This window comes from Bubalus bubalis, chromosome 2, assembly GCF_019923935.1.
Source record: "Bubalus bubalis isolate 160015118507 breed Murrah chromosome 2, NDDB_SH_1, whole genome shotgun sequence".
Classification (NCBI taxonomy): domain Eukaryota; kingdom Metazoa; phylum Chordata; class Mammalia; order Artiodactyla; family Bovidae; genus Bubalus; species Bubalus bubalis.
The window spans coordinates 12,865,199-12,889,955 of NC_059158.1; the positions used below are offsets into that span (position 1 = coordinate 12,865,199).

General features: G+C 44.1%; 1 protein-coding gene and 1 non-coding gene across 15 annotated transcripts in view; both read right to left on the reverse strand.

Moving 5' to 3' along the window:
* The window catches only part of KIF13A (kinesin family member 13A), a 199,991-nt gene extending 176,563 nt beyond the window's left edge, over positions 1-23,428 (reverse strand). For 9 of the 14 annotated variants that reach the window (XM_044927484.2, XM_044927488.2, XM_044927486.2 and 6 more), the window contains exons 1-2: positions 23,225-23,428; positions 22,841-22,931 (exon numbers count right to left, since the gene is read on the reverse strand). In XM_044927484.2, coding sequence (XP_044783419.2) covers positions 22,841-22,931; positions 23,225-23,279 — 146 coding nt within the window. In that variant the 5' untranslated portion in view covers positions 23,280-23,428. The remainder of the gene's footprint in view (positions 1-22,840; positions 22,932-23,224) is intronic. The other 5 variants (XM_044927511.2, XM_044927508.2, XM_044927502.2 and 2 more) reach the window with 2 other exon arrangements.
* LOC112583148 lies at positions 4,012-4,118 on the reverse strand. The gene has a single exon (XR_003107492.2). It is a non-coding gene; the product is annotated as a U6 spliceosomal RNA (small nuclear RNA).
* Positions 23,429-24,757: the final 1,329 nt, after the last annotated feature.

Sequence of the window (24,757 nt, forward strand, 5' to 3'; positions counted from 1 at the left end):
TTAATAAAGTGCTTATGTAATAAAGTCTGTATAGACTTCAGAGAGGCAATAAAGTCTGTAATAGCTTACTTAAAATACAAAAAAAAAAAACAGACTGGCTATTCCTACAGAGTGCCATTCTCACACGACTTCCACTCCCGTGTGCAGTCTTGGACAAATTGGTACAAATTGACTACCATCCTCAAAGAACCCCTGGGGCAGTGATAATCTTAGGAGCATCCTTTGGTGTGTGTGCTTCAGAGTTAACAACAGAAACACTGCCTTGAGGACAAGCAGAAGATGTGGTATCAAGCCAACTGCCTAGGAACCAGAGGATGAGGGGCGCCCCTAATCCACCAGGAGAAAGTAGAGGACGTGGGCCAGCAGCCGCTGCCACCCAGGGAGCTGACCCAGGTTGCCCGGCACCGGACTCTAGGTAAAGTTGGAAGCAGGTGTGTGGGCAACGCCCCCCACCCCAGTATCTTTCCTTCCTCTCGTTCTGTCTCCCCACCCCTCTCTCCCCATGACACTTCCTCTCTTCCCATATTGACTCACATCAGTGCCAAGTCAGCCTGCTGTGGGACCCACCCAAGTCTGGGACCACATCGCCCCTCAGGGGCAGATAACAGCTCTAGAGCTACAGGAAGTGAGATGTACCTAGCCTCATGACTTTGCCCAGAACAGGATTCTCTTCTGCTAGTTACCTGTACAAAGCTCGCTGCTGAGGCTGCCACGTATGTTGTGTTGCTGACATAAAATATGCAAACTCTGTCCAAGTCTGGGTGACACCTTGGCCGGATCAATCTTTACTTAAGTGACACTAAGCAGCTATGGGCTTTCCTTGTAGCTCAGTCGGTAAAGAATCTGCCTGCAGCGCAGGAGACCCTGGGTTGGGAAGATCCCCTGGAGAAGGAAATAGCAACCCACTCCAGTATCCTTGCCTGGAAGATGTCATGGACAGAGAGGAGCCTGGTGGGCTGCAGTCCATGGGGTCACAAAGAGTCAGGCACGACTGAGCAACCAACACTTACTTACTTACTTAAGCAGCTATGTCTCTGCCTGTCAGCCCCAGGCAGTGTTAGTCAAAGTTGTAAGACTCAGGAGATGTATTTGTACTGCCATTATCAGAAACAAACAAACAAATCACAAAACAGTGCAGAGCCTATTATTATGTAATGATAGAAGGCAAAAATTAAAGATCTCGTAGGGCCCGACTAGAAGCAGCAGAACCACTAGAGACATGACAGACACAGCCTGAGGAGCAAATAAAAACACTCCAGCCATAGACTCACGTTCCAGGCGCAGCTCTTCTTGTAAAACGCACATCCATACCTTTCACATGTCCAGTCATAAACATCTAGAGAGCACCTACTATGCACACGGCATGTGCTGGCTGCTAAGGGGAAGGTACATAGGAAACATCGAAGATAATTAAGACCAGGCGTTCTTCCCCACGCTTACATCTAGCAGGGGCAGTGAACTGTTTGCACAGATTCTCCAGGGCCATGGAATTGGTTATTAGTCTCTTACACTCAAGTATTTCAAAATATTGACTCAGGACTCCATGACAGAACTCACAGAGCTACAATGAACTGCCACAAGTGAACACCAGGCGCTAGACAAGTATCATTCTGCTTGTAAATAAGCTAAACAAACAAATAATCAGCAAGTACAGACGCAGGCACGCGTGAGCTAACAGGATGTTCACAGTAAGCCAGGTCTCAAATCTGTAGAACACTCTAGAAACTAGTGGGGAAGGCCCGGAAGCCTGGAATAACTCTTCACACACCTACGGTTCCTGAGCCATGTACCCTGAACCCCCTGGGTGCCCTCTTCAGATCAAGTCTGTCCAGATGCGCCCACCCTCCCAAGGGAAGGAGGTGGCAAGTGGTCAGTGTACTTGGACCAGGGTACCCACATGATTCCTAGAGGTGCTCTGTCTCTTCTCTACCACCCACAGAGCTTCCTAACCGCCAGCAAAGAAGACTGGATGGTCTATTCAATGTAAAAATGCCACGCTCCCTCCCGGAAGTCCAGCCCAATGTCAAGGGGATGCAGCCTGCCAAAATGAGAAACAGGTGCCTCAAGTTCAGAAGATTCCACGCCCCAAAGATCATTCACTAAGCCGTGCAGGACAGCAAGGTACCCCATTAGCATCTATCTGCCACCCCCGTCAGAGGGAGTATAGAAGATTCTAGGCCGCTTCCACCTGACTGGCCTCCATGCTACAGCCCCCAGAGCAGGTTGCACCAGACCCTGGCCGGGGCTTCTGGCCCCACTGACAGTTTTCACGCAGGGACATTCACAGTCAGGACGCCAGTGCCACATGGCTCTGTGTACTGATGGAACAACCTGCTTTCAGTGCACAAGTCTTTTTTCAAAAATTAATTTTCTATGTATTTATTTCCTGTTGACTACACTGCATCTTCCTTGCTGCGTGCGGGCTTTCTCTAGTTGTGACGAGCAGGGACTGCTCTCTAGTTGACACGCGAGGGCTTCTCTTTGCAGTGGCTTCTCTAGAGCCCGGGCTCCAGGCACGAGGGCTCAAGAGTTGCAGCTCTTGGGCTCTAAAACGTGGGCTCAGTAGCTGTGGTCCAGGGGCTTAGTCTGGAATCTCCCCAGACCAGGGATAGAACCCATGTCCCCAGCATTGGCTGGCGGATTCTTAACCACTAGACCAGCAGGGAAGTCCCAGAAGTCTTCTTTGTGTTTTTTTTTATTATTTTATTTTATTTAACTTTACAATATTGTATTGGCTTTGCCATATATCAAAATGAATCTGCCACAGGTATATATGTGTTCCCCATCCTGAACCCTCCTCCCTCCTCCCTCCCCATACCATCCCTCTGGGTCGTCCCAGTGCACCAGCCCTAAGCATCCAGTATCGTGCATCGAACCTGGACTGGCGACTCGTTTCATATATGATATTATACATATTTCAATGCCATTCTCCCAAATCATCCCACCCTCTCCCTCTCCCACAGCGTCCAAAAGACTGTTCTATACATCAGTGTCTCTTTTGCTGTCTCGTATACAGGGTTATTGTTACCATCTTTCTAAATTCCATATATATGCGTTAGTATACTGTATTGGTGTTTTTCTTTCTGGCTTACTTCACTCTGTATAATAGGCTCCAGTTTCATCCACCTCATTAGAACTGATTCAAATGTATTCTTTTTAATGGCTGAGGATTACTCCATTGTGTATATGTACCACAGCTTTCTTATCCATTCATCTGCTGATGGGCATCTAGGTTGCTTCCATGTCCTGGCTATTATAAACAGTGCTGCGATGAACATTGGGGTACACGTGTCTCTTTCAATTCTGGTTTCCCCAGTGTGTATGCCCAGCAGTGGGATTGCTGGATCATAAGGCAATTCTATTTCCAGTTTTTTAAGGAATCTCCACACTGTTCTCCATAGTGGCTGTACTAGTTTGCATTCCCACCAACAGTGTAAGAGGGTTCCCTTTTCTCCACACCCTCTCCAGCATTTATTGCTTGTAGACTTTTGGATCGCAGCCATTCTGACTGGTGTGATATGGTACCTCATAGTGGTTTTGATTTGCATTTCTCTGATAATGAGTGATGTTGAACATTTTTTCATGTGTTTGTTAGCCATCTATATGTCTTCTTTGGAGAAGTGTCTATTTAGTTCTTTGGCCCATTTTTTGATTGGGTCATTTATTTTTCTGGAATTGAGCTGTAGGAGTTGCTTGTATATTTTTGAGATTAGTTGTTTGTCTGTTGCTTCATTTGCTATTATTTTCTCCCATTCTGAAGGCTGTCTTTTCACCTTGCTTATAGTTTCCTTTGTTGTGCAGAAGCTTTTAAGTTTAATTAGGTCCCATTTGTTTATTTTTGCTTTTATTTCCAATATTCTGGGAGGTGGGTCATAGAGGATCCTGCTGTGATGTATGTCACAGAGTGTTTTGCCTATGTTCTCCTCTAGGAGTTTTATAGTTTCTGGTCTTACGTTTAGATCTTTAATCCATTTTGAGTTTATTTTTCTGTATGGTGTTAGAAAGTGCTCTAAAAAAATGGAACGCTTCATGAATTTGCATGTCATCCTTGCGCAGGGGCCATACTAATCTTCTCTGTATAGTTCCAATTTTAGTATATGTGCTGCGGAAGCGAGCACCCAGAAGTCTTCTTTAAAGGGCTATATTCTGCAAGTGAGAAGCCACACGCAACTGAAGACCTCTCACGAAAGACAGCTTTTCAGAAAACTAGAAACATGAATAAGAGCTTCCCAGGTGGTCAGTGGTAAAGAATCTGCCTGCTGATGCTGGTGACACAAGAGACTTGGGCTTGACCCCTGGGTCAGGAAGATCCCCAGGAGGAGGAAATGGCACCCCGCTCTAGTATTCTTGCCAGGGAGATCCCATGGACAGAGGAGCCTGGTGGGCTACAGTCCATGGGGTCCCAATGAGTTGGACACAACTGAGCTCATGCGCGCGCGCGCGCACACACACAGAGAAACATAAACGGCACCTTTTTTTCCCCAATGTACAGGTCTCAAAATGTACAGGACTGGAAAAGGTCAGTTTTCATTCCAATCCCTAAGAAAGGCAAAGCCAAAGAATGTTCAAACTACAGCACAATTGCACTCATCTCACACACTAGCAAAGTAATGCTCAATATTCTCCAAGCCAGGCTTCAACAGTACATGAGCTGTGAACTTCCAGATGTTCAAGCTGGATTTAGAAAAGGCAGAGGAACCAGACATGAAATTGCCAACATCCATTGGATCATCGAAAAAGCAAGAGAGTTCCAGAAAAACATCTACTTCTGCTTTATTGACTATGATAAAGCTTTTGACTGTGTGGATCACAATAAACTGTGGAAAATTCTTCAAGAGATGGGAATACCAGACCATCTGACCTGCCTCTTGAGAAATCTGTATGCAGGTCAGGAAGCAACAGTTAGAACTGGACATGGAACAACAGACTCATTCAAAATTGAGAAAGGAGTACATCAAGGCTGTATATTGTCACCCTGCTTATTTAACTTATATGTAGAGTACATCAAGAGAAATGCTGGGCTGGATGAATACAAGCTGGAATCAAGATTGCCAGGAGAAATATCAATAACCTCAGATATGCAGATGACACCACACTTATAGCAGAAAGTGAAGAAGAACTAAAGAGCCTCTTGATGAAAGTGAAAGAGGAGAGTGAAAAAGTTGGCTTAAAGCTCAACATTCAGAAAAGTAAAGATCATGGCATCCAGTCCTATCATTTCATGGTAAACAGATGGGGGAACAGTGGAAACAGTGACAGACTTTATTTTGGGGGGCTCTAAAATCACTGCAGATGGTGACTGCAGCCATGAAATTAAAAGATGCTTACTCCTTGGAAGAAAAGATATGACCAACCTAGACAGCATATTAAAAAGCAGAGACATTACTTTGCCAACAAAGGTCCATCTAATCAAAGCTATGGTTTTTCCAGTAGTCATGTAATGGATGTGAGAGTTGGACTATAAAGAAAGCTGAGCACTGAAGAATTGATGCTTTTGAACTGTGGTGTTGGAGAAGACTCCTGAGAGTCCCTTGGACAGCAAGGAGATCCAACCAGTCCATCCTAAAGGAAATCAGTCCTGAATGTTCATTGGAAGGCCTGATGCTGAAGCTGAAACGCCAATACTTTGGCCACCTGATGAGAAGAACTAACTCATTTGAAAAGACCCTGATGCTGGGAAAGATTACAGGCAGGAGGAGAATGGGAAGACAGAGGATGAGATGGTTGGATGGCATCACCAACTCAATGGACATGAATCTGAGTAAACTCTGGGAGTTGGTGATGGACAGGGAGGCCTGGCATGCTGTAGTCCACGAGGTCGCAGAGTCGGACATGACTGAACTGAACACAAACACACAGAAACATGAATGGCATCTTTTTCCCCGCAATGTACAGGCCTCAAAATGTACATCAATTCCTGAACTACAGCTTCTCTCAACTCCACACTGCTCAGAGAAAGGGCAGCCTTCGATGTCCTAATGACACGGGACACCTGTGTGACGAGCAGGGCTGAGGGAGGCTTCAAGCGTGGGACTGAGGGGCTCCCGCCAGTAAGCGCCTGCACTGCACACATTACACGTAGGATAACCTTACCTCATTCTACCCAGGGGCCTGGTCAAATAAAGGAGGAGATGCCAGAAAGAGGTAGCTTTGGTCTGGTTAAGTTTGTACATGTCCAAATACTAACAGGAGTTTTTAGTCCCCTGATGAATGCCACCTGACTCCTATTTAACCAAACCTTGAAACACATCAAGGACCAATCTGCTTGCGTGTTCACAGCAGCCCACAGAGCCGAGCACTGTGAACAAGCTGGCCTTCTGAAATGCTTATTTCTGTCTTCACTCAGGGCCACGGGTTTTGACCACATGGATGGAGGAAGGGCAGAGTGATCCAAGGCTTTTAAAGGACTGTACCCTATTTCCGCTCAGCACTCCTACAAGGGCCAATCAATGACATCCCTAGAAAGAATTCACTAAATAAGAGGCTTAGGGAGGAGTTTCCTCGCTAACACTCAGAGCCAGGTCTATCCAGGATCCAGATCTTTCAAAGGCTACGTTGAAACTGATCAAAATGAAACCACACTGGCAACTGAAGCAGGCCAACCGCTTTAAGCATGGAACTGATCTGAAATATATTCACTTTCCATGTTTTCATTAGATCTCCTGTTTCAGAATCCTGAAAACTAAAATGTTCCTCTGCATCCAGAGGGAATATCTGGAATACCTGGCACTGACTCATGCGGATCAACAGCCATTTAATCACGAAGGGCTAATCAAGTAAAGGGCTTTATCTTCCCAACTGAAAACTCAAGATATCTAATACATACCTCTGATATTTTAAAAATCATTCCGGCTGTGGAATGGAGCACACGAAGTCTGAGCCTGTCCCCCCTAATCTTGGCCTAATGCTGACCCCAGATCACCAAGAAGGCTTTGGGAAGGGCCTGCAAGGCTTGGGGCCAGGCCAATCAAATTCTTTAATTCCTCCCCACCGCCCCCATCACACTCTCTGCTTCCAGGGGTGGAACAAGGGCAGCAGCCGTGAAGTCAGGAGAGCCTGGAAGACATCAGACAGCACAGCTGAGAGAAGGGCGAGGCACATGGGAGCAACACGCCTATGTTTTCCCCACTTAACAAAGAGACGGGCCAGGGATGTCGGCTGAGATGTTTTACACAACAGGGAGAAAGGAGAAGAGCAAAGCATACACTTGATGCTCATTCATGTAAACGCACAAAGTATTTACGACATCAAAACTTTTCTTCATCTTCCTCTTTAGTTTCTGTGTATTTCTGCACACAGGAAATTAAGATAATTGGATCAAAATTTCTGAGACTGCCTACATCTCTCCCTTATTAAAAAAAAAAAAAAAGAAGAGAAACACCAAACATCTGCATGTATTCAGATTTCCATATTTGTACATCTTTTTGGAAAAATGTTGAAGACAAGAACTAGCAAGTTCATAGGAAACTCGAATGTTTCTATGAAATATCCCTAAATATATTTTCTGAATTTTAGAGTGCTACTAAAAAGCTATTAAAAATCAAAAGATCACAACAAACAGATAAATAAGAGAGTTCACGATAAAATATACTCACTTAAGGCATGGCAGAGAACCAGATAGACAAGTAAAACTATTTCTCCACTTTGAATTTTTAATAGAGAGGCCGTGAGTCTATGTCCCCAGTATGGTAAACACTGGAATGAGAGTCACCAGCCTACGGACTGGGACAATAAAGTCAGTCTCCTCAGGAAAAAAAAATTAAGAATTATAGAAACCCAATATTATTGAACACAAGGTTTTGTTAGTTTCAGATGTTCATTTCCTCAGAAGTCAATTTATTACTAGGTAGTACTAACCATCTACAAATCTCCTATACTAACCACAGCCTGTTAACAAATATCCAATTAATAGGTATGATCAAATACAACAGATATTTACTGAGAACGCATTATGTCTAAGGGAACAATGAAATACCTAGAACACAGAGCTGAAGCTGCAGGATTAGAGCCACAGTCCCATCCCTAGGGCCCAGGGCAGGTCTCCAAACAGGCTCTCCTTTTACTCAGATAGTTTGGTGATGGGTCAAATTCCAGGGCAGGCTCTTTGCCATGAGGTTTCCCCCTCAGATCTTATTCCAGGGCTCCGGGGCCCTCCCATCACCAGCCCTTCATTCTTTCCAAACACACTTTTACAAAAGTGTCAAAACTGTGTCAGGCTTCCCAGGTGGTTCAATGGTAAAGAATCCACCTTCCAATGCAGGAAACACAAGAGACACATTTGATCCCTGGGTGCAGAAGATCCCCTGGAGAAGGAAATGGAAACCCATTCCAGTACTCTTGCCTGGAAAATTCCGTGGACAGAGGAGCCTGGTGGGCTACAGTAAATGGGGTCGCAAAGAGTCGGACACAACTGAACATACACACACACACACACACTTGGTTCCAGAACATTTTACTTCTCAATGTATTCACATACAATTTCTGGACATAATACTCTTTACCCAAATGAATGACTGCCAAATGACCAGACTGGTGAACACCTGTTATAGAGGGAATTTCCCTTTCAAGAAACTTCAACATACCCATACCCACAGAGCAGGTCTGTCAGCTGAGACATGGCAAATGGCTGATTTGATACCACAAAGGTGGTCTTTCAAACATACACTGCATGGAGTGTCCACATTTAAATCAAGTGTTCGACTGCAACCCATGGACTGTAGCATGCCAGGCTCTTCTGTCCTCCACCCTCTCCTGGAGTTTGCACCAATTCACGTCCATTGAGTCAGTGATGCTATCTATTTCATCCTCTGCCACTCCCTTCTCCTTTTGCCATCAATCCTTCCCAGCATCAAGGTCTTTTCCAATGAGCTGGCTCTTAGCATCAAGTGGCCAAAGTATTGGAGCTTGCAGACATATTTTTGAGTCCACCCACCCAGGTGGAGGATGGAAATGATGTTGACCTTTGCATCAATTCTATGCTGAATTATTCTGGCTCAAGCCCCTTTATGAATATACTACCCAAGCCCCCTCACCCTGGGCTTAAAAATTCCCCAGTTCTGCTATGGGGGAGCCACAGTTTTGGGAAAGATCCCTGATGTTCTCCTTAACTGGTTACAAGTAATAAATCCTCCTTCTCCTGCTCTCTCTTGATTGTGTCTTTTGGTTTAACACCCACCAACAGGTGAATCCAGTCTTTGGGGTAACTAATTTTCAGAATCCCTATGGGTCTGTAATTTTATTAGTCCCATTTTACTGGTGAGGAAACTCAAGCGTAGAGGGTTAAAGGACTTGCCAAACATTTCGCAGCTAGTAAGTTGCACAGTCAGTTTCAAATATAAGCAGCGTGTCCCCCCAAGCCCTCTGAGTGGCTCTTGACCACATCACTCTGTCACAGTACTTGACAGTGTTTTACAAAACCAGTTATTTACACCCAGTGAACGGCCACAGAAACACACAAAAGGCAAACACAAGATTTCCTCTCACTGAGTAAAACCTCTGGCTCAAACACAAAGTAATTCACATGCTTATGAATGTTTCAACTTTAGGCTAATTTTTCAATAGCCAGGTGAGGTTAGTTCAAGGTATCAAACTACAAAAGCAAAGATGTACCCTGCCATTCAAAAAGTTTAACACAAATAAGGAAGAGTCTTTGTTCAATATTTAAAAGGAAAATGGGGGAAATTATTTCCACTGTCTAATTCGTCACACACACAAAAATGCATACTAAGCTGTCACTGTAGAGAAGGAAATACTATTCTCTCAAAGCCAGTAATACTTAAAGGCTTCAAAAAAAAAACAACAAAAACTTAGTTACCTTACCATGCTAATGTTACCTATTTGTTACAGTAACTCTAGATCAAAAAAAGCAGATGCTTAAAACTGGATAAGGCTGCTCAAATTTAACACCATTCTCTTGATAAGCTTTCCCCACCACTCTCCTCCCTCCTTACTCAAAACATTGCTCTTGAAACAAGTAATTTTAAGGATCTTTCTCGAGGCAATAAAGTTACCATCCCCACTACAATTTGGATAGTGACTACTAAACTTTAATTAACTATATAAATAGAAGTCGTTAAGGATAGAGAACAAAAGACAAAACAAAACAAAAACCCCTAACAGTTTGTTATCCAATTTAAAAAAAAAGGCAGTTACAAGTTTAGCTCCATGACACATTCTCTACCGAGCTGGGATTAGAGACTGGTGGGCACACAAAGCATCGATTCTGAGGACCTGTTTCATTAAACTACAAAACGTTAAGTACTAAAGGCTTGTTAATCTGCTCAACGAACCACATGAGGGTTTACAGCATGGCCCTTCCAAAACTGGGGCTGAATCGACTCAGGACTTGCAGCGGAACGCCTGAGCAGCTCAGCATGGTTTGCCCTTTCTGATTTTCCCCACACAAACGGTTGTGGTCATTCCTGGTTGGGTGGACAACCTAGGGAGTGTTTTTTTTTTTTCAAGACAGCACAAAGAGCCCACAGCAAAGCTTCCCTTTCCTCAAAGCCTTCCTTCCTGATCCCTGTCTGTTTTTTTTTTTTAAAAAAGAACTTCTTCCCTCAAGGGACCTGCACAGCTGCTTTCCTCAGCCTCTTCTAACAGCAGCAGATCTCATCACACCTACAGACCCGACTCTAAAGGGCCAGACAGATTCAATAACTCCACTCTGCTTTCAGAAGAATGGCTGAGAGGACACAGACCAGAAGGGAAACACACACCCACTCTCCCTTCCTCTCTCTGTCTCTCTCTCTCTCTCACCCCATCTCTCTCTCTATCGCCTGTTGATCGGAATTCATCTCACAAAGGAAGGTAAATGGCAACCCACTCCAGTGTTCTTGCCTGGAGAATCCCCGGGGCAGGGAAGCCTGGTGGGCTGCTGTCTATGGGGTCGCAGAGTCGGACACGACTGAAGTGACTTAGCAGCAGTAGCAGCAGCAGCAACCATACGTTTAGTAGGGTGACAACAGAACCCTAAGAAACAAAACAAGCCGCCCAAGGAAGTGGTAGACTAACAAGCTTTGGAAATGTCATTTCTCCACCCCCATATACATATTTATCACATAAAACAGCTGTATGCCTGCAAGAATAGCTTTAAAATCACTGGTTTCCCCCAACAGAACACAACTGTATCAGAAGAAAACTGAAAGGTCCAAGTCAGAAGATTTATAACGCCCTGTAGGCACACGAAAAAGCTGCTGTCTGAGCTGAGACAAGAGGCTCGTAGAATGTGTGCAAGGAGCCCACGCTCCCCGGCTGGCTGATACCGGCTTCCACTATCTGGAGCTTGTGGCTGCCTTCTTTCACTTGACACCTTCCTCTCTCCCATCAGCTACTGCAGGCTAACTCAGCCTCCCAAGAACAGTGACCTTTTCTCCCTGGTTTTCCTAACACTCTGACAAGAAGTAAATTACAACCCAACCATTTCAGCCACTGTAAATGTTACCTATGACTCTATTTGACTCAACTGTACATGTAAGTTGGTAAATCATCTGCCTGCAATGCAGGAGACTTGGGTTCGATTCCTGGATTGGGAAGATCCCCTAGAGAAGGAAATGGCAACCCACTCCAGTATTCTTGCCTGGAGAATCCCATGGACAGAGGAGTCTGGCGGGATACAGTCCACGGATTGCAAGAGTCGGACACGACTTAGCGACTAAACCACCACCACCACCTACATGTGAGTACAGTTGAGATAAATCTGAATTTTAAAGCTAAAAAAACCTTACAGGACGTCCCTGGTGGTACAGGGGATAAGAATCCTCCTGCCAATGCAGGGGACATGGGTTTGATCCCTAGTCCCGGAAGATCTCACATGCTTACGGAGCAACTAAGCCCATGTGCCACAACCACTGAGCCCGAACACCCTAGAACCAGCAAGCTGCAAATACTGAGCCCATGTGCTGTAACGACGGAATCCCGTGTGCCTAAAGCCTATGCTGGGCAACAAGAAGAGCTACTGCGATGAGAAGCCCACACACCACAACGAGAGAGTAGCCCCTGCTCTCTGCTACAAGAGAAAGCCCACGTGTAGCAACAAAGACCCAGCCCAACCAAAAAAAAACCCCTTACAGATTACCTAGTTTAGCCTGCAGTTTGACAGATGAAGACTCAAATGGAAAGGATTAATTACTAGCCCAATGGATACAGACCATGTTAGCGGCAGGACCAGGCAGTATCCAGACTTCCCATCCAGCTCTGACGCCATCCTGATCCTCCACATAGAAAGGGTGCCTGGGATCCTGCAGTGATACAGGAGCTAAGGCTAGGAATGCCGTACAGTTCCAGGGCCTGAAGCAGGGAACCGTGGTCCACAGACCGTTCAGTTCAGTTCAGTTGCTCAGTCATGTCTGACTCTTTGCAATCCCATGAACTGCAGCACACCAGGTCTCCCTGTCCATCACCAATTCCCGGAGTTCACCCAAACTAGTGTCCATTGAGTCAGGGATGCCATCCAACCGTCTCTTCCTCTGTCACGCCCTTCTCCTCCTGCCCTCAATCCTTCCCAGTATCAGGGTCTTTTCAAATGAGTTGGCTCTTCGCATCAGGTGGCCAAAGTATTGGAGTTTCAGCTTCAGCATCAGTCCTTCCAATGAACAACCAGGACTGATCTCCTTTAGGACGGACTGGTTGGATCTCCTTGCAGTCCAAGGGACTCTCAAGAGTCTTCTCCAACAAAAAGCATCAATTCTTCAGCACTCAGCTTTCTTTATAGTCCAACTCTCATATCCATACATGACCACTGGAAAAACCATAGCCTTGACTAGATGGACCTTTGTTGACAAAGTAATGTCTCTGCTTTTTAATATGCTGTCTAGGTTGGTCGTAACTTTTCTTCCAAGAAGTAAGCGTCTTTTAATTTCATGGCTGCAATCACCATCTGCAGTGATTTTGGAGCCCCAAAAATAGTCAGCCACTGTTTCCATTGTTTCCCCATCTATTTGCCATGAAGTGATGGGACTGGATGCCATGATCTTAGTTTTCTGAATGTTGAGCTTTAAGGCAACTTTTTCACTCTCCTCTTTCACTTTCATCAAGAGGCTCTTAGAAAGATGAAAAACCTATGCCTCCCAAGCAGGCAAGTGAAGCGGTTGATTGAAGAATAAGCAAGTACCCTGCATCTAGATAACTGAGGTGATTCCTTCCCTCTCTGCCATGCTAAGTCACTTCAGTCGTGTCCAACTCTGTGCGACCCCAGAGACGGCAGCCTACCAGGCTCCCCCATCCCTGGGACTCTCCAGGCAAGAACACTGGAGTGGGTTGCCATTTCCTTCTCCAGTGCATGAAAGTGAAAAGTGAAAGGGAAGTCACTCAGTCATGTCCAACTCTTAGCGACCCCATGGACTGCAGCCTACCAGGCTCCTCCTGGTAAAATCCATGGGATTTTCCAGGCAAGAGTACTGTAGTGGGATGCCATTGCCTCCTCCGCTGTCTGCCATAATTCCAAGTAAAAACAAATAAAAAGAGGCATTTTGATGAAATATACCTGGCTTGAGAATAGGAGGCTTTTTTTAAAAAATGGGACAGAATTTAACTTTGTGAGGCTTCACTTTCACAATCATACATACCCTTGGCACAGGAAGACTCTAGTAAATTTCCATAAGTTGCCTTAATAGGGAAAACACTTAGTAAGGTAAATAAGGTAAAATAAGGCTTACTGTTTTGAGGCTTTCAGATTTTAGTTTGAGAACATTAATGGTTCTGAGAATGTACATACATGATCACAATCAAAAACAGGAAAATAAACCAAAGGACAACTTGTGAAACCAGGCTTTAAAACCTAATTTATTAAACTAGAGTGGCGTTTATCAACCTTGGCTACACATGAGACTCAACTGCCAACCGTGTGAGTTAACCACCTCGGATATTCCACCAGCTCAAGCCCTCTGATGACTACACCCGCTGATTTCTAGTCTTCAGGATAAGACCCCTACACCATGGAGCAGAGACAAGTCATGTCTCCTTTGTCCGATTTCCTGACCCACAGAATTCAGGGGCATTAAAAAATGTTTTCAGACCACTAACTTTGGGGCTGATTTGTAAACAATAATAGTAACTGGGACACCTGGCAAGTGTTTAAAAATCCCAATGCCAAAGAGGCACTTCAGTCCGATGAAGCCATAAATGCTAGGGGTAGGAGTCAGGCATCCGTTTTTAAAGCATGCCAGATGATTCTGACGTGCAACCAATGTTTAGAACCATGTCCAGGAGTGTACTGTCCAACACAGTAGCCACCTGCTGTTTAAACTAATGGACTTCCCCGATGGCTCCGTAGTGAAGAATCCGCCTGCCAATGCAGGAGACGGATTCGATCACTGATCCAGGTAGATCCCACGTGCCCCGGAGCAACTGGGCCCCTGCGCCACAACTACTGAGCCTGCACTCCGGAGCCCGGGAGCCACAAGTACTGAGCCCATGGGCTGCAACTACCGAAGCCTACAAGCCCTAGAGCCTATGCTCTGCAAAAAGAGGGTTTCTCACCCCAATGAGAAACCCACGCACTGCAACTGGAGACTGGCCCCTGCTTGCTGCAACTAGAGAAAGCCAGTGCAATGAACACCCAGTGCAGCCATAAATAAATAAATAAAATTCTAAAACTAAAATAAATTTAATGAAAATCAAATAAAATTTAAAAGTCAGTTCTTTGGTTGCACTAGCCACATTTCAAGTGCTCAGTAATCATACATGGCTAGTGATTACCACAGTGGACAGCAGATGTGTAGAAAATTCCCAACATCACAGAAAATTCTAATGGACCAGGCCTAGTCTAGAGCAGTGAGTGATTCTCAAAGCTTGGTCCTGAGCTAAGAGCATCAGCATCCCCTGGGGATTTGTTATAAGTGCAAGATCTCAGGCCGAGGTACGGCTCAGGACTTTTTGGAGCGAGGCTCTCCAAATGAGCCTAATGCACTCTCAAGTGTGAGAACCCCTGGGCTGTTACTGTCCACACAAAATCATTTTTTCCATGGTCTAACTCATACCTACTTCGAACTCTATAGTAATGAAAGGGAATGGTTCATGTTGTCATACAATTTCAGAGATACATTTTTGTGTTGAGTAAGTTCACTTGGGAAGAAATGCCTTGCAATTGGCAAAGGAGTCTAAAAGTTCCAGTTATTTTTATGCTTTCAGTTATTTATAATTGTTAAGAGAAGCAACTTTCAGGTCCAGAAATACAGAAATATGGTTTTAAAGTTATAAAACTCATCAGACTACAGTACTCAATTATTAAAATTATAATTATGAAAACCATGTTGCATGACAAAATATAAATGGGACAAAAGCAAAACACAAAATTTTAACTACAAATTTTATATTTATGGACAAGGACAAAATGAAGGAAGGGGAAAAATAAGAATAATGGATTTGTTAGGGGTTTGGTTGAATAACTACACTTCCCCCCTGCCCCTGCTTTTAAATTTCTGCCATGCTTCTTATAAAACATTTTAGACTATCTAAGGAAGCAATCTTTTAAAAAGATACAATTGTGCTTTGATGTGAAAAGTTCATTTCAAGAACAATTTGGTAAAATAGTTCTAGTACTTTATTAGTGACTCACCGAACTGTTCATCTCATAGTAAAATGAAATCAACAGCAGAAACTAACACAAGGCTGTAAAGCAATTACACTCCAGTGCAAAAAGTAAAATCGGGGGGCTTCCCTGGTGGCTCAGCTGGTAAAACATCAAATCGAGACTGCATTCAAGCAAATGATGAGGCTTGGACAGTTTATCCTCCTAATTCTGAGGGTCTATGAGGGCCTATAAGAAAAAAAAAAAAAAAAACTTTCCATTTTTTTTTTTAACCTTAGATCTTACAATCAAATAAACAAATTACTCATTTTTACAATAAAATTTTAGAGATATGAAAACTTGACAGTTTTCCATGCTTAGTTTCCATATCATTGTTGGATAAAACACCAAATAAACTAATTTCCAAGGAAGAATTTCTGATATTTTCTTCTTATATTTGCAAAGTTAAATTTCCAGAGATATAATATTTTATAGAGTGATCTTGAAAAGATAGCTCTTGAATTCCATATAAATCAACTCTTGATTGTTTTCATGTGAATTTTAGTATACTTCCTTTACCAATAGCTCTGTTGTTAGTAAATTTCATTTTTGTTGTTAAGGTACAAAATTCTCTTTGAGTGTTTCTATATATCTTGTTGGTTTCTCTGCCATTCTGTTTCCTCTGCCAGTAATGTTCTCCAAAGTCCTTTAAATTCTAAATGCACAAACACCTTCTCTGTTGTAGCTCCAGGGAAGATTTGAGAAAGGGTAACTGTGGCTGAATAACTGAGAAACCTTGATGTCTTTAGAAAGCCTACCATTTGGGGAAGATGTTTTCTTATAAATATTTTAAAAATATGAGTGCATAGCATATGTTTCAATTTTATTGAAAACTGAGAAATCTTGATGTCTTCAGAAAGCCTACTATTTGGGGAAGATGTTTTCTTATAAATGTTTTTAAAATATGAGTGCATAGCATATGTTTCAATTTTATTGAAAACTGGAAACAATTCAAGGTATCCACTTGTCTCTGATTAGATTTTGCCAGAAGAATCCAAGTGGTAGAATGATAAACTGGCTAGTTTGGTATCATTTTGAAAAATTTCCCCAGCCCAACAAGCATATATATTTTAAACTTAGCAATAACCAAAAAAAGAAAAAAATTCAACTAACATTTTTGCAATAGTAATAGAAAATTAGGATTTTCTAATTTTTTTCAACTTTTGTACTGATAACAACAAATTATCTTCATGAATGTTAGTAACTAAGAGTTGCATAAGGCAACTACCACCTTTAATTATAGCATTTATACGTGCTGTTAAGAAAAAAACAATTTTATTTCAGTTGTTGAAAGTTGAAAAGGGATTTGACAGAACATTTAATAATTTTTTAAAAAACAACAAAGAATTTACAAAAATTCTTTCTGTCCACTGGGCACTGTTGAATCTAGGCCCTGAGAATACAAAGATAAATCATATATAGTCCTTGTCCTAGAGAAAGCCCAAAATCTATATATTTGAGAAAAGCCTTTAACATAAAAGACAGACACCAACACTAACAAAACTATGCACTTGAAAAAGAAGAAAGAAAAGGCCTACTATATAGAGAAAAATATCATTAGTGTCCTCATAAAGACAGCAAATGCCACAACTAGAAAATAAGCACAGGATGCTATGTTTTTTTTTAAGTCTAGAAGAGTTCTTGGAAATTAAAAATATGATATCAGGGGAAAAAATTAAACATAAAGTTTGGAAGATAAAGTGGATGAAATCTCCCAGAAGGCCAAAAAAAAAACAATAGATGAAAAGCAGAAAGGAAAAATAAAATAATCAGATGAGCAGTTCAGGAAACCCCATGTCTAAATAAGTGCTCCAGAAAAGAATAAATAAAAAGAAAGCATTTACTAATGAATTAATTCAATCAATTTTTTCAGAACTGAAGGATACAAGTTTCCAGGTCCAAAAGGCCCACCACTGTGATTTCACAAAAAAGGAGAAGAAAGAATATTCTATAGGATTCCAGAAAGGGAAAATCTAGGTCATGTCTTAAGGGCTGGAAATCCAAATAGCTTCAGACTTCTCAACAGAAACACTGGAAGCAAGAAGACATTAAAGCAACCAACATCTTTAAAATAGAATTTGTTACCCATCCAAACTATTAACGAGGTAAGTGGGTGGAATGAAGTATTTTCATTTTTTAAACGAAAAACTTCACCTCCCAAAATTCTTTCTGGGGAAGCAACCAAAGGATATGCTCTACAAAATTAAGGCAGCAAAGAAAGAAAGAAAAGAGAACCAGAAAAACAAGAGACTCCACACAGAAAAGAGTCTGTAAAAGGAATTCTCAGAATGATGTGGCAGGAACCCCCAGGATGACAGCTACATCAGGCATAGCCTTTATAAATTATAAAACTACTCCACACTTCAAAGTATTTACACTGATTTAAAATATTTATACATATGTATGTATGCAGAACCCAACTTCTTACCCACTAAACTTGTATTTTTCAAATTTAAACTTGTGACCCTTTAGCAGGTTTTGAAGTTAATTTGGTAAGTCACAACCAACGTTTCTAAAATGAATGAGAACAGAAAGGGGTAGAAAAATAACGGAGATATTGCACACAGTAAATTTCTTCATGAACCTTTATATAGGTACACACAACAGTGCGTAATGTAAAATACATTTTTAACTGTGAACAAAATAATTTTAAGTCACTAATCTTTAGTACATTATAATTACTTTTAGGCTTGTCTTTTAAAGTGAGAGATGACAAGCTATTTTAAAACAAAAATGGAGAACGTGGACATCTAATGAAAATATTCCATTATAACATTCTTCAAAATACCACTGATATCATGCATGAAGAATGCTCACTCCTATATTAGTGAAATCCAAATACTCTGCTTTTTTACAATCAACTTTGTAATATTGAGCCAGAGAGAAGAGGAATAACACAGAAAACACAATAAAACTCTAAGTCACCTAGATAATGTAGAATATTACTGTTTCTTTGGTGATGGATCTTTTTCATTTGATATGATTTCAACTAATTTTTCAATTTTCACTCTACAGTTTTACTTGAGAAGAAACCATCCTAGAAACCACTGTAATAGCAGGGGAAACCAGTCTGGGGGAATAAACAATCAAAAACTTGCAACATATAATTCATAAACTGGAAAATATAGATGCAGTCAAATCGACCAAGCTGTAGCTTTCTTCCACTGACTGACCTTTGTGTACCTTGTAAGCTACACTGCCCACCTTACAGTATGGAAAAACTGGGCAAGAAGTTAAAACTTTGATGCTCTTTTACTAAGAGCCTAAATGTATCCAATTTTTCTTTTAACTTAGCTAGGTTATATCTGCACATTGCTTCAGTTGCTTACCCTACAATTTACTTACTTTTAAATGGTTTAAAACAATCAAGAACAAAAATTTCTGTACAAAGCCAGTTCCATTACATTCTGATGATAAAGCTTCACTTCCTAAAAGCTACAAAGATCAGATTGATATATACATGGGTATATATTTTTTTAATGGGCTTCCACAGTGGCTCAGCAGTAAAGAATCCACCTGCAAGGCAGGAGATGCTTTAGATCCCTGGGTTGGGAAGATCCCCTGGAGGAGGGCATGGCAACCCACTCGGGTATTTCTTGCCAGGAAAATGGGGAGCAGAGGAGCCTGATGGGCTACGGTTCATGGGGTTGCAAAGAGTCGGACATGACTGAGCACAGATGAACATGTGTATTTTTAAAACTGCAACTACCACCCATACTGGATTTTTTTTAAGGCGTCAACATACTGTTATTAAAGGATAGAAAAGATATTTGTGGGAAAAAAAAATATATATATATATTTGTATGTGTATTTGAGAATATGCATGGGAAATCAATAACTGAGGTCACCTTTTTTGTTTGGGGAGAGGTGAGAAGATATTAAACGTAAGGATGACAGCAAGAATGAGAGGAAGACTTTGCAATGGACACCTGGTTATACTTTGATTTTTAAACTATTATGTATTTTGGCAAGTTAGGGGTTCTCACTCTGTCCTCCTTCCTGGATTGCCTGGCTTCTGCACCCTGCTTCACATTCTGCACGCACGCACACACAATCAGCCAGAAGTAATCTGTGGCAGGTATGCGTTCAGTTTCTTTGACAAAGGACTTTCTGCCGATCTTGAAAAAGTGAACCTGCACTCTTAGCACCCCCATGACCAGCACAAATGCCACCTGTGTTTACAGGATGCCAAGACCCCGGGTCACATCCACAGCCCCTCCTTAGCATTCCCATCACACTGCAAACCATTACCATGCACACATTTGCTGAGGGTCTGCTATGTGCCAGGTGCTCTTTGGAGGTATGAAGACAAAAGTCAGTAGGACCAGGTTCCTGCCTTCCCAGAGCTCACAACCGAAAGGAGGGGAGACAGAAGAGGAAACGCGATTTTCAAGTGATACGGTATAGATAATGGCAAAAGTATAATTTAAATAATCTACCGTACTATATTTTAACTATTTGTACTTCTCTCTTCTCACATCTCTCAAAGGTGTAAGCCTCTGGCATAGGCTCTGGGTCCACAGTGGTCCTTGGATCCCCCGTGCTGAGCATGGTACCTGCATGATCTGACCTTCATAACGAACTTCATACATGTCTCCTGCATTGTAATGCAATGGTATGTTATGAAACCCATTTATATAGCTCTTAATGTTTCAGAATGGTTTATTAACTATTAATCTAGACGTCTGTGGTACATTATAATCTCAGAATTTTAGGACCAAAACAAACATCTTTAACCTCAGAAGCCCTGTGATCTTTTAGACCTTAACATGTAGCCTTGGCTTTGATTCCATAAAGGGGGAAATTATGAAAGCTAAGCCTGTTTCTTTTCCTGGAAACCAATGTACTCTTGCTTGTTTTGACTAGTAGGACTGAAAACTTGGACCTAGTAACTTAAAATTCCAATCACCATTAATACATTAGTAATTTCCTGCAATATTTGGAAAAAACAGCTATTTCAACGATAAGGTTTACCAAGATTCATTTAAAAACTTCTTACACTTCAAGCCTTGGACTTCTAGGTAAGAAAAACACTAGTCTCACCTTGCTCTGAGCTCGATTCCAAAACAAATGAAAGAAATGAATTGCAAACAGAACATGAAGCATTGTTGCAATTAATCAACCTAGAACCCAAGGGAGAAACTGTTTCTATTTTTAAATGCACTGTTGCTTTAAGGGAAAACCCACTGGAGAAAGATGAAACCAAGCTGCATAATGAAAATCCAAATGCATTTGATGTCTCCATCCTTGCAAAGACAGTAATCCTAACGTGCAAGCAGTACTGCTGGGCTGAACCCTCCCAGTCTGTCTATAAACTGAATGACAGGTACCTAGGCAAAACCCACACAAAGAGCCCATCCACCATTCAAAGAATCCTGTCAGGAGGTTAGAACATGTTTCAGCTCTATTCTTATAGCTCCGGATAACGGGCTATTCCAAGAAGCAAGCATATGGAGAAATCCCCAAATCACCCTTCAAATCATTACTTAAAAGATCCTGATTAGTAATGACGGTGGTGGCCCTAAAAATGATCAACTGATTATTTAGCCTTTCCAGCCAAGTGTCTGCAGTTGTCAAGTCTATCCACATTCCACAAAATTAAATCCCTGTCTGTCCACAATGGCCAAAGCTTCATAACATTAAATAGTAGCTAATAGTAACAATCCTTATGGTTAAGAGTGGCAAGAAGCAGGTGCCAAACCAGCAAGGAAAATAGAAGCCACAGAACACATAGGAGTTGACAATTCTACCTGTTTCCTAGATTGCTTTGAAGAATCTGACCCAGCAGAATTTATTTCTGAAACATGAGAAAATATTCAGTTTGGGTGTGGGGGGTGGGGGAGGGATGGGGGAAATGTACTGGTGATCTAGGCAGCCAATGTAATCTGTAAATATCTTAATTTACTCAATGAGTTTACTTGCTATTAACATGAAATATACAACTATATTGCTATAAATGGATCTAAAATACTATAAATATTTAAAATGTATCTAAAAATATTATCCAAGGATACAACCATTACTGTTAAAAAGCATTTAACACATTTTAAATATAACTTAGCTATTTACTATCACCATAACAATCTGCTATAGGAAGCAGAATGTTTGCACACTGGATAAAAATTTCTAGCCTCAGCACAAAAAGCAAAAAATTCTCAAATTTACCTCCTGATAATTTCTTCCCCCAAATTTAGTAAACTATGCCTGGACACTGCATGATTATAGAATGAAGACAGTTGCTTCCTTTAGCAATAAAGTAACAAACCCTACTTCAGAGCTGCTGTTCAGTTAAAAAAAATCTCCAAAGAGTAAAAATGTCACTAAATTGTATCACATCAATCAACAGGTAACAGGTGACTTTTAGAAACAAAAACTCACTCCGGAGGAGTTAATTTTTCAAATCTCCCTGGTTTCTCTTTCCTATTTTTCCAAGCTACTGCACTGCTATACTGAATGAATTCCAACCGTTTTCTTCTCAGGGGCTTACCAGAAAAATGCCAAATATTCAAATTATTTTAGGGCATTTTCCCATACTGTTCCGTGGAATAGAGCAGAATTAATAAGGATCCAACAGTTACCACTTTTCAAATGCAAATATGTTGCCATCTAGTAAATGCAGCCCCTCTTAAACATCCCCCCAGTGTCTACACAGCTCCGGGGCACTACTTTTGTTTTCCTGAAAATCAAAATTCGCGCATTACATTCAGGCATTATCTCAACCTAGCACCAACAAAATAATAGATCTTAAATGGTCCAGGCCTAAGCCTGCATCGTACAAAACTGTTTTGCTTTACTGCAGGGGCGGGGGTCCCTCCCACTCCCTCTTTTACACCAAGTTCCTTAACAAGTCTGCCAAATAAAGCCAACAGTGCAGCGGTGGAAAGAACCAGGGGCACCGGGTTCCACGGTGCCGGCCTTGGGTGGTCATTCCTCGCCTCAGGCCTCAGTTTTCTCATCTGTAAAATGTGGCCATGGGACCATCATCTTGAGGGTCTCAGCCGGCCCTCTCGGGGTGTCTCGCCGCAGGCCGGGGACACAGGACTGGTCCCGGCTCTGGCCCGGGGTGTCCTGCCTCTAGATGGGAGGGGACAAGGAGGAGGGGGGCAAAGGGAGGAGAGAGAGGAACTTGGACTTGCAACAGCTTTAGACAGGAGCGTGCGACAAACTTGAAGCCGTCCTCCTAACAATAGGAAAGAGCACTCCCATTTTCCTGGCTCAAACTTGCAGGAGGCGACGGGGCTGCACCCGTCCACCCTCGGCACCCGCTTTTACCTTTCTCCCTGTTTGGTGTTAGAAGGAGGAGGGTGCAGGACCGTTTGATTCCCTTCCATCTCCACCACGCACTTGGTGTTGAGTTCCAGTTCTGAAAGCAAAAGGGGAGGAACAGCGTTGCAGAGCCGAGTATCCGCGCCCGCAGCCCGCCTCTGCGCGCCCGCGCGGGGCTCTCCCCCGGGAGGCGGCCCGAGCCGGGAGCCGGCGCACCGGGTCCCGCGGCCGCGGCGGGCGCCGCCTCCTCCCCGGAGAGACCCCGGCCCCGGCTCGCCTCCCCGCTCCCGCCGCCCCCAGCCCCGCGGCCCCGCAATTTTCCAAAGTTGCCCCCCACCCCCCGCCTTCAGCCCCGATCGCAAAGCGCAAAGGAGAGGAAAGCTTGCTCACCTCGTCGGTTCAGGGGCCGGACCCGGACGGCAACTTTTACCTTGGTATCCGACATGTTGGCGGCGCCCGCTCGGCACCCAGGCGGCCCCTTCACGCGCGCCCCCCGAGCGCGGCCGCCGCCGCTCCGCCGTGAGCTCCGCGAGGCAGCGCCGAGGCGCGCGGGCCATCCCGGGGGAGCGCGACGCGGGGCACGGCCGGGCCCGGGGAGGGGCGGGCGCGCGGGGCGGGGCGCGGCGGCGGCGGCGGCGGCGGCGGGTGGGGAGGAGGCCGCGCCGCCGGGCCCAGGCGCCGCTCTAGCCGCGCCGGCCCAGCCGAGCGCGCAGCGCCGCCGCCCCTCGCGGCCGCCCCGGGCCGGGCCGCGCCGCCATCTTCCCCGGCTCGCGGCGCCCGGAGGCCCGGCCGGCCGGCACCCGAGGAGGGAGCGGGGGCCGGCGGGCGGCGCGCGGGACTGGGCGGGGGAGAGGGGCGCTGCGATCCGGAGCGGGGCGCTCGCTTTTCCCCCGGGGCCCGGCGCCGGCGGGGGCCCCACGGGCACCGCCTTGAACTCGAGTCACCTTCTGGGGCCGCTGTCACCGCAGCCCCTGGGAGCCCCTGGGCGTGCCGGGTGGGCAGGCCTTACCCACCGGGTGAAATGCGCCTCCACCGGCCGGCCGGCCGCCCCCTCTGCCCCCCTCTCACTGCACCGCGCCCAGCGCGCAGCGGCGTTTTCCGATAGTGAACGGAGGCTGGAAGTCAATCCGTGCCTCCGCCACCAAATGAGCGTGCTTGCAAAGACTGCTCTCGCTTCCTTCCCGGCCCTTGCGCTTCTCCGACGGGAGAGATGTCCAGTGTGGGCTGGGAGGGTCATTAACTGTTACATAAGAATTTAAGAACCATGGATTTTGGTGGCGCTTGCCAAAGACCGACCTCGCTGCCAGGGCGGAACTAGGGGGGATCTGATTTATTCCGTGCGGTTCAACAAGTGCTTCTTGGGCGTGCACTTCTAAGTGCCGCGTAGGCCTGTTGAAGCGAACACAGAGTCTATAATCCCGAGTTGAGATCAGGGGAAATCTTTGCAGCTCGCTTAAATGTAGAAATTCAGTCTTTCATAAGATCATTCGAAGTTGTCTTGGGGGCCAACCGTGTGCCAAGTATTGTGAAAGACACACGAAAACGTGAATAAAGTCATGCATCCGGTACTGCAGACGCACACTCTGTGGCGGGAAAAATAGCACCGAGTCAGGTGTGACGCTAGACTGTTGGCAGATGCCCTGAGATGTTCAGTTCTGTCTCCAACAGGTGCCAAGTAGGGGCTTGACTCTCTCCCCACCCGACCCCCTATCCTCTGTCATATCATGAAAGCCTGGAATACCTAAGAAATTTAAACTTGATTCTAAAGGCCAGGGGAAACTGAATGGAGACTTTGGGTTTGGAGCGGGGGACCGACTCTAAGACTATCAAGATAAGAGGTGATACGATGGCTAGAGCAAAGCCAGCGGTGGTAAAGATGCAGGAAGCAGGACTTACTATGGAGATAAGAGTGAAATAACTCAG